At 40.3% G+C, this 12,621-nt stretch overlaps 3 protein-coding genes across 3 annotated transcripts; 1 reads left to right on the top strand and 2 right to left on the bottom strand.

Moving 5' to 3' along the window:
- Positions 1-44: 44 nt before the first annotated feature.
- On the bottom strand, positions 45-7,547 carry LOC103340137 (uncharacterized). The gene is made up of 3 exons (XM_089043259.1): positions 6,052-7,547; positions 3,203-3,938; positions 45-2,878 (listed from the first exon to the last, which is right to left on the bottom strand). Exons 1-3 carry the CDS (start codon positions 7,443-7,445, stop codon positions 2,552-2,554), a joined length of 2,457 nt encoding a protein of 818 aa, XP_088899385.1. The 5' UTR covers positions 7,446-7,547; the 3' UTR covers positions 45-2,551.
- LOC103340138 (Pentatricopeptide repeat (PPR) superfamily protein) lies at positions 64-2,310 on the top strand. The gene has a single exon (XM_089042311.1). The coding sequence runs from the start codon at positions 64-66 to the stop codon at positions 2,026-2,028; it is 1,965 nt and encodes a 654-aa protein (XP_088898437.1). The 3' UTR covers positions 2,029-2,310.
- Positions 7,548-8,923: 1,376 nt separating the features above from the next.
- Positions 8,924-10,177, bottom strand: LOC103340287 (uncharacterized). The gene is made up of 3 exons (XM_089043260.1): positions 9,646-10,177; positions 9,466-9,584; positions 8,924-9,248 (listed from the first exon to the last, which is right to left on the bottom strand). Exons 1-3 carry the CDS (start codon positions 10,072-10,074, stop codon positions 9,137-9,139), a joined length of 660 nt encoding a protein of 219 aa, XP_088899386.1. The 5' UTR covers positions 10,075-10,177; the 3' UTR covers positions 8,924-9,136.
- Between the last annotated feature and the right edge of the window lie 2,444 nt (positions 10,178-12,621).

The raw sequence follows: 12,621 nt of genomic DNA on the forward strand, positions 1-12,621 counted from the left end.
TCCTTCTCTTTAATCATATGCATTCTCAGAGCCGCGCGCAGCAAGAGGGACTTGGATTGTCCAATGCAAAATCTCTCTCGCCGATTCTCCACAGTCCCAATTCACAAGCTTTTACCTCAGCAGCTTCACCAGCACCAGCCACAGCCAACCAGATTCTTCATCCCCTTCTCCGAGTTTCAGCAGAAGCGGAAGCTCTTGGAGCACAAACTCATCTCTGATCTAGATGGCTGCGCCAATCTCAGCCAAGTCAAGGAGGTTCATGCTCACCTCCTCCGCCATGGCCTCAGCCAGTGCTGCTACGTCCTCACCAAGCTCGTCCGCACGCTCACGAAGCTCGGCGTCCCAGTGGACGCGTATCCGCGCCTCGTCTTCCTACAGGTCAAGTACCCGAACCCATTTCTCTGGACGGCTATGATTCGCGGGTACACAGTTCAGGGACCCATTTCGGAGGCGCTGAATTTTTATACCTGTATGCGAAGAGCAGGGACTGGTCCCGTGTCGTTTACGTTCTCGGCGCTCTTTAAGGCTTGTGGGGATGTGCTTGACGTGAACTTGGGTAGGCAGATACATGCCCAGACGATTTTGGTTGGCGGGTTTGCGGCGGATTTGTACGTGGGCAACACCATGATTGATATGTATGTAAAGTGCGGTGTTTTGGATTGTGGGCGCAAGGTGTTTGATGAAATGCCTGATAGGGATGTGGTTTCTTGGACCGAGTTAATTGTTGCTTATACTAAGATTGGGGATATGGGATCAGCAAGGGAATTGTTTGAGGGGTTGCCTGTGAAAGATATGGTGGCGTGGACGGCAATGGTTACTGGTTATGCCCAGAATGCCCGGCCAAGAGATGCGTTGGATTGCTTTGAGAGAATGCAAGGTGCTGGTGTGGGCACCGATGAGATTACGTTGGTTGGTCTCATTTCAGCTTGTGCACAATTGGGTGCATCTAAGTATGCTAATTGGGTTCGAGACATTGCCGAGAAATATGGTTTTGGGCCTACTGAAAATGTTCTTGTGGGATCTGCATTGATAGATATGTACTCAAAATGTGGGAGCTTGGATGAAGCCTACAAGGTTTTTCAAGGAATGAAGGAAAGAAACGTATTTTCTTACAGCTCAATGATTTTGGGGTTTGCAATGCACGGCCGTGCTAACGCTGCGATAGAATTGTTTCAAGAGATGTTGACAACAGAGATAAGACCTAACCGGGTTACTTTTATAGGGGTGCTAACGGCGTGCAGCCATGCAGGCATGGTTGATCAAGGTCGGCAGTTATTTGCAACCATGGAGAAGTACTATAATGTTGTTCCATCAGCTGATCATTATACTTGCATGGTAGACCTTCTTGGTCGAGCTGGGCGCTTGGAAGAAGCTCTTGAGCTTGTCAAAACAATGCCGATAGCTGCCCACGGAGGTGTGTGGGGAGCACTACTCGGAGCATGTCGTATTCATGGGAATCCTGACATAGCTCAGATTGCTGCAAACCATCTTTTTGAGCTTGAACCCGATAGTATTGGAAACTATGTAATGCTCTCTAACATATATGCATCAGCAGGAAGGTGGGCTGATGTTTCAAGAGTGAGGAAGATGATGAAGGAAAAGGGTCTGAAAAAGAATCCTGCGTATAGCTGGGTCGAAACGAAGAAAGGGGTAATTCATGAATTCTATGCAGGTGAAACGAACCATCCAGAGTACGCCGAGATTAAGAAGGCATTGGATGATCTTCTGAACAGATTACAGGCTCATGGGTACCAGCCAAACCTGAATTCTGCGGCTTACGATTTGGGGATTGAAGAGAGGAAGCGCATATTAATGTCGCATAGTGAAAAGCTAGCTCTGGCATATGCATTGCTCAGTACAGATTCTGGAAGCACCATAAAGATTATGAAGAACATTAGGATCTGTGAAGATTGTCATGTGTTCATGTGTGGTGCATCGCAGGTCGCCGGGAGGGAGATTGTTGTGAGAGATAACATGAGATTCCATCACTTCAGTAATGGGAAATGCTCTTGCGGTAACTTTTGGTGATTGAACCTGCGGGAGGATGAAGGTTGTTGTAGAAGGCTAGCTCTGAAGTTGTAGCTTTTGGTAATGTTGCTCAAAAACACAAATCTATCTAATTGCCTTGGGTTTCATTATGCAGTCTTTCTAGAGCCTATGATATCATTTACGGAACGCAGTTGACAAATTGTATGTAACGTAACGGCTGGCATAAGTTTTGAGAGATGTAGAAGTAGAATTGAGTTTCATTTAGCTTGATTGATTATTTTATTTATTTTTGTGCTAATGAAACTAGATTTTATTTGTTAACTTTTGACCTTAATTTTCCTGGTTGCTAACAAGTCTATTTGTTTCGACTTTTTTTTTTGTCAAATATGTTGCTCACAGAAAAGCAAGTCTATTTATTGAAACAAACGACATACAAAGTACATTACGAAACACAAACGACATTACGTATTGAGCATAAAAGAACTGAGCTCACCGCCAGCTTATTATACAGGGCATAATATTACTAATTATACATATTTATATGAGCACTTATAAATGATATCTAGTGTTGTCCGGGAAGTTTCTCCTTGATCTTGTCCATGATCCCCTTCTTCTCTTGGTGCTCTTCGGTGTAGGCGGTTCCACCATAAGGTGTGGTGGTGGCAGTTGTATGAGTCTGAGATGGGTAGGGGTCATCTGCCCTATGCCCCCCCGTCCCAGGCAGCTTCTCCTTGATCTTGTCCATCGTCCCCTTCTCCTGGTGGTGCTGCCCGGTGGTCCCAGTTCCACCGTATGTTGTATCGGTTTTGGTTCCACCCGGAAGCTTCTCCTTTATCTTCTCCTTCAACCCCTTCTTCTTCCTCCTCCCTCCTAGCCCATCATCCTCAGACTACAAATCACAATCAATTATCAACTTTATCATATCATATAAAAAATCACCATAAAATTATTTTTGTGCACGCATCTCTATCTCTAACAAATGTGACACAAGACAAGCCTCACTTCTGTTCAAGATGGATGTGATACAAAATAGTGTGATCCGTGAGACTTGACACAAACTGTTAAATATTGATGTGACACAAAAGTTGTGACCACATCTATAACAACTGTTAGAGATGCAGCACAAAATATATTGCGCAATCGAGCATATTATTCATGAAATTAAATTCCCATAATTTGATATATTAGAGGAAAATAAAAAAAGAGGACTTACAGAGCTAGAGCTTGAGCTACCAGAGCGGTGGAGCACGGCGCCAGTGACGCCGTGGTGCTCTTTCCTGTCATAGTCGTGACCATGCACTCCTTGGCCTTGGCCAGCTGCCGTGGTGGCGGCGAAGTCATGAGGGTTGTACCCTCCTGCGCCAGTGGTGGCCGCGGTGGTTCCAGTCGTAGTAGTGTGATGACCAAGTGGGTTCCCGTACTCGTCCACTCGGGGCCCCACCGGGTTCCCGTACTCGTCGGTGCGGCGGGTCGTCCCGTACTCGTCGGTCGGTGTTGCCCCGTACTGCTTCTCATAGCTCGCCATTTTCAAACTGCAAACACAAACAGCTTCTGAACTTCTGCGTAATTTTAAATCAAGATTTGTTTGGGATTTGATGTTTTGAAATGAGAAATGGGGTTTGGGGGTTATATATAGGCAATTGGATTGCCCAGGCATGCATATTCTAACACGTACGCGAATAGTGACTCCACCATGCAATGCAGCCACGTTAGCCACTGGGACACCTGCCGGCGCTGTGAGAGGACAATTGGATCTTGTTGCTGCATTATAGATAAGATAAGAGGTGTATATCATGTCATGTGTTAATAATATTCTTTGTCTTGGTGTTAAAAGCTCGTGACACTTGACCGCGTATGCACATGAACCTGTTTGACGATGGCTACCTCTCTGTAGACTGTAGCTGTTGAAAATTATTGGAACTTGTTGCCTTGTCATTTGACAAGTGGCGCTGTAAAGGTCGTTCGATTAGTCTTCAATTTATCCCAACATTGCTTAAATTGAAAGGTTTGTCCAATATAGACTTATACATTTTCTATTTTCTAGACATATACCCATCACTCTATAAATCTATGTGTAAAATCCAATTTCAAATTTAAATGACCAGTAAGGATATAAGAAGTCGTAGTATTTCTATGTTTTTACATCGTTGCCACTAAACTTCATAATTTTATTTCAAGCATTTCATTAACTACCATAATTGTAATTAATATACTCCCTATTAATAGCATATCAATCACCCCATTTCTTTTAGTTGTCATTCCCTCTCACATCTCGCCCACTAAAATTGCAAACAAAAAAAAAATCTGTAAATTACATATCCAATATAATATGTAATATAAATATATACATATAAAATATAGGTATATTATTTACCCAAAAAAAAAAAAACAAAGTCAGTTACTTTGTAATTGCGTATATTTTTCATAATTAAAAATAGGTACACAATAATTTATATAAAATATAGGTACATTATTTACCCACAGGTAAATTATTTTACAATATACCTGTAAATGTGTATAGGTACATTATTTGGAGAGGAAAAATAGGTATATTATTGGAGGAAAAAATAGTTACGTTATTTGGAGAGAGAAAATAGGTTTATTTAAAAAAATTGCTTTTAATAAAACAAATAATAGGTACTTTATTCAAAGAAAAAAGGCTATATTATTTATAGAAAAAAATAGGTACATTAATTAGATAAATAATAGGTACTTTATTCGTAATAGGTATATTATTCAAATGGTAGGTACATTGGATGACATATAATACCTAAATCCTAATTGTAAGTACATTAAAATTAATGTAGGTATATTGGATGTCGTATAATGTAGGTATATTGGAATAGATAATTGTGTACACTTTTCATACTAGGTAAATTATATTTTTCATAAAACAAACAAGTAATAGGTACATTATTTTTTCAACATAATCAGTATGTATAGTTTTATTCATAAACAATTATAAAGTGGATTATTAGTCATGTATAATTCATAAAAAGAAAATAACATAAACATTTTATTAAACAAACCGATTATCCAAATTTGAATTTATTTCAAAATTAATTCTTACATCCATTACAACCATTTGGAGATCTTTCCAAATCCAACGTCTGTCATTATATACAATCCAATTAAAAACTATTTCCATATTAATTCCTACATTAATATACAAAATGCAATAATGACTTAGTTAGGGGTATTTTTGGAATCTAAAAATACAATAAATTAGATTTTATACTTAATTAGGTAACTTGCTGAGTTAGATCCTAGTCATGAGTTTTTACTTATACAAATTGGGTATTATTTATAGGAACAAAAAGTGAAGAGTTTTAAATAGGGTGTAAGCCAAATTTATTGTAAATTGAATTACTTTTTTTTTTTTGGGGGGCAAAGTTGTACTTTACTAAACAAATACCAAAGAGTCAAGAGAACAAACAAACCGAGACCAAGCAACCAGTCGACGGCAACCAAACAAACAGCAAGAAAAAACAAAACTCTGACAAAGCGGGAACAAGAAGATAAGGCCAAAAAAGCCAACTTCTTCACTCAGAAGATAGCGGAGGGCAAAGGCAGTCCATCAAACGTTAAAGGATAGCTATGAAGGTTGTAGCTTGTGATATTGCTGCAACAGCTTAAAGCAAGGTTTTGACGGGCCACCACCAGAGTCACAAGATCTCTTGGCATTTCGAATACTTGACTTTTTCAAGGGGCAGGTGCAGAAAGTAGAGCCTTTGGGTTCCTTTTTCCAGAAAATTTGATTTTCAACCCTTGGATAAGATTTCATTTAAACTAAACCTATTTGATCACAAAAATAATAATAATAATAATATATGTGAATTGAGATTTATACTTGAAAGCAGCAGAGAATAAATAGTTACAGAAGCAAAACACTGCACTCAGAAGAGCACATTTATATTAACACAAACGACATCCAAATATTACAAAATACGACATTGTACAATGCTCAGAGGTCACAGACCAACAAGAAGCACCGATTTATTATACACAGCAGCACAGCAGATAATTATCTGATAGGAAATTCGAATAATGATCCATCCCATCTAGTTGTTGTGACCAGGAAGCTTGTCTTTGATTTTCTCAATCAAGCCCTTCTTCTCATGGAGCTGGGGCTCTCCGACCCCACCGTGAGCTGCACTGGTTGGCTTGGTTGGGTGGGTGTCATGAGAGTACTGGTCATCCTTATGTCCACCTGGCAGCTTCTCCTTCACTTTCTCCGCTACACCCTTCTTCTCCCGGGTCTCTACTGTGCCCGCGACCCCACCCCCACCGTAAGGTCCAGTGGTTGGGTGCACATTTTGCCCACCTGGCAGCTTCTCCTTAACTTGGCTGATTACACCCTTCTTCTCCCGGGTATCATCTCCTGTGTGCCCAGCCCCACCGTGAGCTCCAGTGGTTGGGTGGGTGTCATGAGAGTAATGGTCATCCCTTTGCCCACCTGGCAGCTTGTCCTTAACTTGACCTATTATACCCTTCTTCTCCCGGGTATCATCTCCTGTGTACCCGGCCCCACCGTAAGCTCCAGTAGTTTTGTGGGTGTCATGAGAGTACTGATCATCCCTTTGCCCACCTGGCAGCTTGTCCTTCACTTGGCCTATTATACCCTTCTTCTCCTGGTGCTCTCCTCCTGTGTAGCCAGCCCCACCGTAAGCTGCAGTGGTTGGGTGGGTGTCATGAGAGTACTGATCATCCCTTTGCCCACCTGGCAGCTTGTCCTTCACTTGGCCTATTATACCCTTCTTCTCCTGGTGCTCTCCTCCTGTGTAGCCAGCCCCACCGTAAGCTCCAGTAGTTGGGTGGGTGTCATGAGAGTAATGGTCATCCTTCTGCCCACCTGACAGCTTGTCCTTTGCTTGGCCTATTATACCCTTCTTCTCCTGGTGCTCTCCTCCTGTGTAGCCGGTCTCACCGTAAGCTCCAGTGGTTGGGTGGGTGTCACGACAGTACTGGTCATCCTTTTGCCCACCTGGCAGCTTGTCCTTGACTTGGCCTATTATACCCTTCTTCTCCTGGTGCTCTCCTCCTGTGTAGCCTGCCCCACCATAAGCTCCAGTGGTTGTCTGGGTGTCATGAGAGTACTGGCCATCCTTGTTCCCACCTGGCAGCTTGTCCTGGAGTTGGCCTAGTAAACCCTTCTTCTCCTGGTGCTCTCCTCCTGTGTACCCGTCCCCACCGTAACCTCCAGTGGCTGTCTGGGTGTCACGAGAGTACTGGTCATCCTTGGAATGAAGCACAGCAGGGACGCCGTGATGCTCAACAACACCAGGTTTTGTATGAGTGGCGTACCCTGCACCAGTTCCGTACCCGGTGTCCGCCACACCGTGCTGAACCGGGTTCCCGAACTCGTCTGTCCGACCGGTTCCGGTGGTGGTGTGATGAACCGGGTTCCCATACTCATCAGTCTTCGTAGGCTCGGGTGTTGAACCAAAATGCGCCATTTTTCAAAGTACGAACAAAAAACAAACACAAGAAAAAACAACTCCTGACTAAAACCAAATGAACGAAACTGGCTTTGTTTGGGATGAAGTGATGTACTTGAAAGCAGAACTGAGGTTGGTTTATATAGGCAACGAACCTACACCCAAAGGCTATGCATGCATTATGCATAACGCGCATGCCATGCCACGAATAAAATAATTTCATTAATCTTTACACGTACCCACGTACATAATTAGCAAAGTAAATTTCATACCTGCCTCATATTCACATTTGAGACACGTGGCGCTGTTGAGACAGGACAGGTGTATGCCGGTGTCGGCACATAGGAAGATATTTTGCTTTATGTTTTGTTTTCTTTTTACGTCGAGCATAAGATTAAAGATTACGATTAAGATAAGATAAAATGAGTGGTTCTCGTTGTCTTGATCTTGAAGCTGGTGTCATTTCACCGCGTCTGTATGGAATTGATGACGACAGGAGGAACAACTTACCTCTGTACCCGTTCCACTCCGCTAGCTTTTGACCCTTGTAAAAGTTGGCCATCATCTTGATCTTTGTCACACAGACCGACTCATTGGATGGCTAAGATTCATAAGAGGGATTTCATCGTTCCGTGTATGAAGTTCCACGTGGATGTTATCCATTGGTTCTAGCCCTACAGGGTTATTGAATTGAACCGGCCCAATTTCAGCAGTTTGGTCTACAAACGGCCGACATGAAACGGACCAATCTGTTGTTAAGCATCGGGAGTTTCACTAAAACACTCAAAATATGGGCTGAAATTATAAAAAAATCTAACATCCAAAACACTTTATAAACACACTCAAAATCCATCATTATACACACTCAAAATCCATTTATAAACACACTCAAAAAATATACAATTGTTGATTTTGGAGTTAATTTTGGGTATGTTTCTATATTTAAATAATATTTGAGTTTTTTTATAAATACATATCTAGGATTTGGTTTATTTATAAATTTGTAAAATTTTATAGTATGGGTCTCGTCTAGATGGCGTCCTATCTCTTAATTATTAGATCAAATTAGTTAATCTTTAAATTAAAATAATTAATTTAATTTAACAATTAAGAGATAATATCTCATCTAAAAGCCGCCTTCGTTATGGTATGACTCCAGATTTAAATGCTTTTACTTAAAAGAATTTGAGTTTCAAAGTATACGTGGGTTAAGAATTTGAGTTTCAAAATATACGTGGGTTAAGTCAATGATCGTGACATGAACCAACTTTTTTTTGTGTGGAAAAGATACTTTATTGTCGAAGTGCCATAAAATACCACACAACGTATAGCCATAAAATTCTTTATCTACAACCCAATTGTGAATACCATGAATAATAGCAGAGGTGAGCCTCAAGTTTTAATTCCCTGTAAATTAGAATAATTTAAAATAATTAGACTATTGCTGGTTTTAATAAATCCATCTCCAAACAATTAAAACTTGCTTGCACACGAACTATTGTTAAGAAGAGCAAATATCTAGATATAAGGACATACAAAGTACGCATCACAAAATACAAAGGACATGCCGCAGAGCTCGGTGTTCACAAACATAAGAACTATACCAAGCACCGCTTATTATACACATCATACTAAAACATTGAACACAAAAAGACACCTAGCGTATCTATCTCTTACATAACCCTATTTATTATTATATATGAAGTGATTTAATAATGTCGTCCATCAAGTTTGTCTATGATCTTGTCCATCATGCCCTTCTTTTCACGGGGGTAGGTGGTGGTGGCGGTGCCACCGTAAGGTGAAGGTGTGGTGGTGGTGCCACCGTAAGGTGAAGATGTGGTGGTGGGGCCACCGTAAGATGAAGGTGTGGTGGTGGGGCCACCGTAAGATGAAGGTGTGGTGGTGGTGCCACCGTAAGGTGAAGATGTGGTGGTGGTGCCACCGTAAGGTGAAGATGTGGTGGTGGTGCCACCGTAAGGTGTGGTGGTGGTGTCACCGTAAGGTGTGGTGGTGGCGGTTGATATGAGTATGATAATGAGATGAGTAGGGATCATCCGCCCTATGTCCCCCAGTCCCAGTCAGCTTATCCTTGATCTTGTCCATCGTGCCCTTCCGCTGGCGGTACTCTGTTCCGGTGTAGCCGGTTCCATCGGTAGTATGAGTATGAGATCAGTAATCTTCTCCATCCTCCCAGATCCAGTGTATCCGGTTTCACCGGTGCAGTATGAGAATGAGATGAGTAGGGGTCAGTAATCTTCTCCATCCTCCCATGGTGCTGCTCCGATCCAGTGTATCCGGTTTCACCGTAACGTGCAGTGGGGTAGGTTGTCTGAGAATGAGATGAGTAGGGGTCATGAGTACCTGGGAGCTTCTCCTTGATCTTGTCCATCATCCCCCTTTCGCGGACTGGGTTCCCATACTCATCTGTATAGTGGGGCTCTGATCTGGTGTAGGTGGTGACTGGGTTCCCATACTCATCTGTAGATTGGTTCCCATACTCATCTGTAGAGTGGGTGTAGGTGGTGAGTGGGTTCCCATACTCATCTGTAGATTGGGGCTCTGATCTGGTGTAGGTGGTGAGTGGGTTCCCATACTCATTTGTAGATTGGGGAGTTGCACCATATTGGTTCTGGTAATTCGCCATTTTCAAGGATCACACAACAACACAAAGAAACAATTGAGATTGTAGATTGATTTTTTGAGTAGAAAGTAAGTTGTCTTGGATTGGATGGATTTGAAATTGAAAGTGAGAATAGGGGTTGCTTTATATAGGCAATTACGTTAAGGCATGCATGATGTGCATGTAGGTTAAATTCTTACACATACCTGGATACTGATTTCATATCCTAGTGCCACGTTAACAACTGGAACACGTGGCAATGTTATAACACGACAAGTGTATGTTGGTGCATGGTGCAGCATGGTGCATGGTCCATGGATACGATAAGATTTAAAGTAAGTCAAGGCTCGTGACGCTGACCCACCTCCGTGCATTTGGAGGATACCTATGTGTAAGAGATATTTATAAGTTTTTGTTACTACTCCTCCTTGAGATTGAGAATTCAAAGTTTTTGTAAAGTCATGAAATTATGAGGGAGAATGTGATTAAGTGATCAATTTTCTTATAAATGCTTTTGCTTAATCTCCTACCTGATGCTCCTTTGTCGTCTCATCATTGACAACTTTGGCTTTGAAACCGTCTGCCGACATGGGACTATACTATTCATGCAGGCAAAGTTATGGTTTCAATGATAATTGGCATCCAAAAGCATGTTTTATTTTAATAATTGGCTTTTCATCATAAGTTTGTTCTCCAAGTACTCAGAAGAAGTTTCAGCATTTTTTGTTTAAATAAATATAAATGGAAAAGAAAATAAAAAAAGTAAATTTAGCTTAACCCATTCAAAGTCATTTTTCCTCAAATACAAGACAACCCTTCTCTTCATTTTTGTTTGAATGAAATCTTATTTTTTCTAAATAAAACCCGATGACTAGGATCCAACTCAAAAAGTTATCTAATCAAGCGCAAAATCGAATTTATTGTACTTTTTCTATTGCGATTATTGTATTTTTTCAAAAAATTAATGTAGGAACCAATATAGAAATAAATTTTAATATATTGTAACTAATGACATGTTGAATTTGGAAAGATCTCCAAATGGATGTAGGAATTTATTTGGAATCCTTTTAAAATTTAACAATAAATTCATATTTAACATACCTAATCAGTTAATTTAATTAAAAAAAAGTTTTTATTTATTAATTTATGAAGTGTATGTGATTAATTATCTATTATATTATTATTTTATAAATGTAATAGTGTACGTAGAAGCAGTGGTGGAGGTAGAGTTTGATATTTGGGGGGGGCCACAAGCTTAAAACTATGGGATTTTTTGTGCAATATATATTACACTCTTTATATAGTCAAAGAGGTTAAAAGATGGTGGGGGGGCCCAGGCCATCTCAGGCCTATGAATAACTCCGCCCCTGCATAGAAGAGTAGTTTAAAAAATAACGTACCTATTACTTCTTTTACTAAAAATAATGTACCTAGTATCAATTCACTTATTGTTCAAATAATATACCCAACTTTTATAAATGCATTTTTTTATATATAATTTACCTAATAAGTTCCTATTATGCAATAATATAACTTGTAATTATGCATAATATTTAAAGAGTATAGCCGCGCGGGTATACATTTAAAATATTCAAATGTATTTAGAACGTATAGCCGCATGGCTATACTCTTTAAAATCTAACATGTGGCATTGAGATGGCAAATCTGATATTATTAATGAATCTGTAAAGTGCAATTCCTTTCCAATTAATCATCAATGCTTACATGGATAAACGCAATAGAAAGGTGTTTGTATTCGGTCCTTCCTCAGTGTAAGGAAGAACCTAGACATAGGAGATTCTGGGGCTGTTTTATCATGGGGACGTAGTGGCATTTTCTAAATTGCTTGCACAAATTGGGCAGAGCCAAGAAATGTCTTAAAGAAAGCGACTTAGTATGCAACCCCAATAATCATTCACACCTTCACAACAAATTTTTCCTGGTAATATTGTTCTTTTAATTTTCTCTGCATCAACACGAAGAAAATAAATCGACGATAGAGAAGCGAAATGGCTATCACTGCAATCCTTCCTCTGCGAGTGCAAGCTTTGTGTTTGTTTTGAACAGTATAGCCGCGCGGCTATACTCTTAAAATGTTCGAATATATTAATATTTAAAGAGTATTCGCGGCTAGACTCTTAAAATGTTAGAATATATTAATATTTAAAGAGTATAGCCGCGGCTATACATTTAAAAATATTCCAATGTATTTAGAAATTATAACCGCCTGTCTATACTGTTTAAATACTCAAACCTGACTGCGGCATTGAGATGGCAAATATGATATTATTAATGAATCTGTAAAGTGCAATTCCTTTCCAATTAATCATCAATGCTTACATGGATAAACGTAGTAGAAAGGTGTTTGTATTCGGTCCTTCCTCAGTGTAAAGAAGAACCTAGACAGAGGAGATTCTGGGGCTGTTTTATCATGGGGATGTAGTGGCATTTTCTAAATTGCTTGCACAAATTGGGCAGAGCCAAGAAACGTCTTAAAGAGAGCGACTTAGTACGGAATCCCAATAATCATTCACACCTTCACAACAAATTTTTCCGGGTAATATTGTTCTT

Source organism: Prunus mume, linkage group LG8 (genome assembly GCF_029339155.1).
Source record: "Prunus mume cultivar Tortuosa linkage group LG8, ASM2933915v1, whole genome shotgun sequence".
In the NCBI taxonomy this organism is placed as follows: domain Eukaryota; kingdom Viridiplantae; phylum Streptophyta; class Magnoliopsida; order Rosales; family Rosaceae; genus Prunus; species Prunus mume.

Excerpts from the sequence above, each read along its gene's own strand:
- LOC103340287 (XM_089043260.1), bottom strand. The coding sequence starts at position 10,074 with ATGGCGAATTACCAGAACCAATATGGTGCAACTCCCCAATCTACAAAT. Across the intron at positions 9,585-9,645 it reads CTCATTCTCATACTGCACCG|ACCGATGGAACCGGCTACAC; the intron begins GTGAAACCGGAT and ends CATACTCATACT. Across the intron at positions 9,249-9,465 it reads GATGATCCCTACTCATCTCA|CACCACCACCACACCTTCAC; the intron begins TTATCATACTCA and ends ACCTTACGGTGG.
- LOC103340138 (XM_089042311.1), top strand. The coding sequence starts at position 64 with ATGCAAAATCTCTCTCGCCGATTCTCCACAGTCCCAATTCACAAGCTT.
- LOC103340137 (XM_089043259.1), bottom strand. The coding sequence starts at position 7,445 with ATGGCGCATTTTGGTTCAACACCCGAGCCTACGAAGACTGATGAGTAT. Across the intron at positions 3,939-6,051 it reads CTTCCTGGTCACAACAACTA|CGCCACTTGTCAAATGACAA; the intron begins GATGGGATGGAT and ends CGACCTTTACAG. Across the intron at positions 2,879-3,202 it reads GTAGCTCAAGCTCTAGCTCT|TCTGAGGATGATGGGCTAGG; the intron begins GTAAGTCCTCTT and ends TGTGATTTGTAG.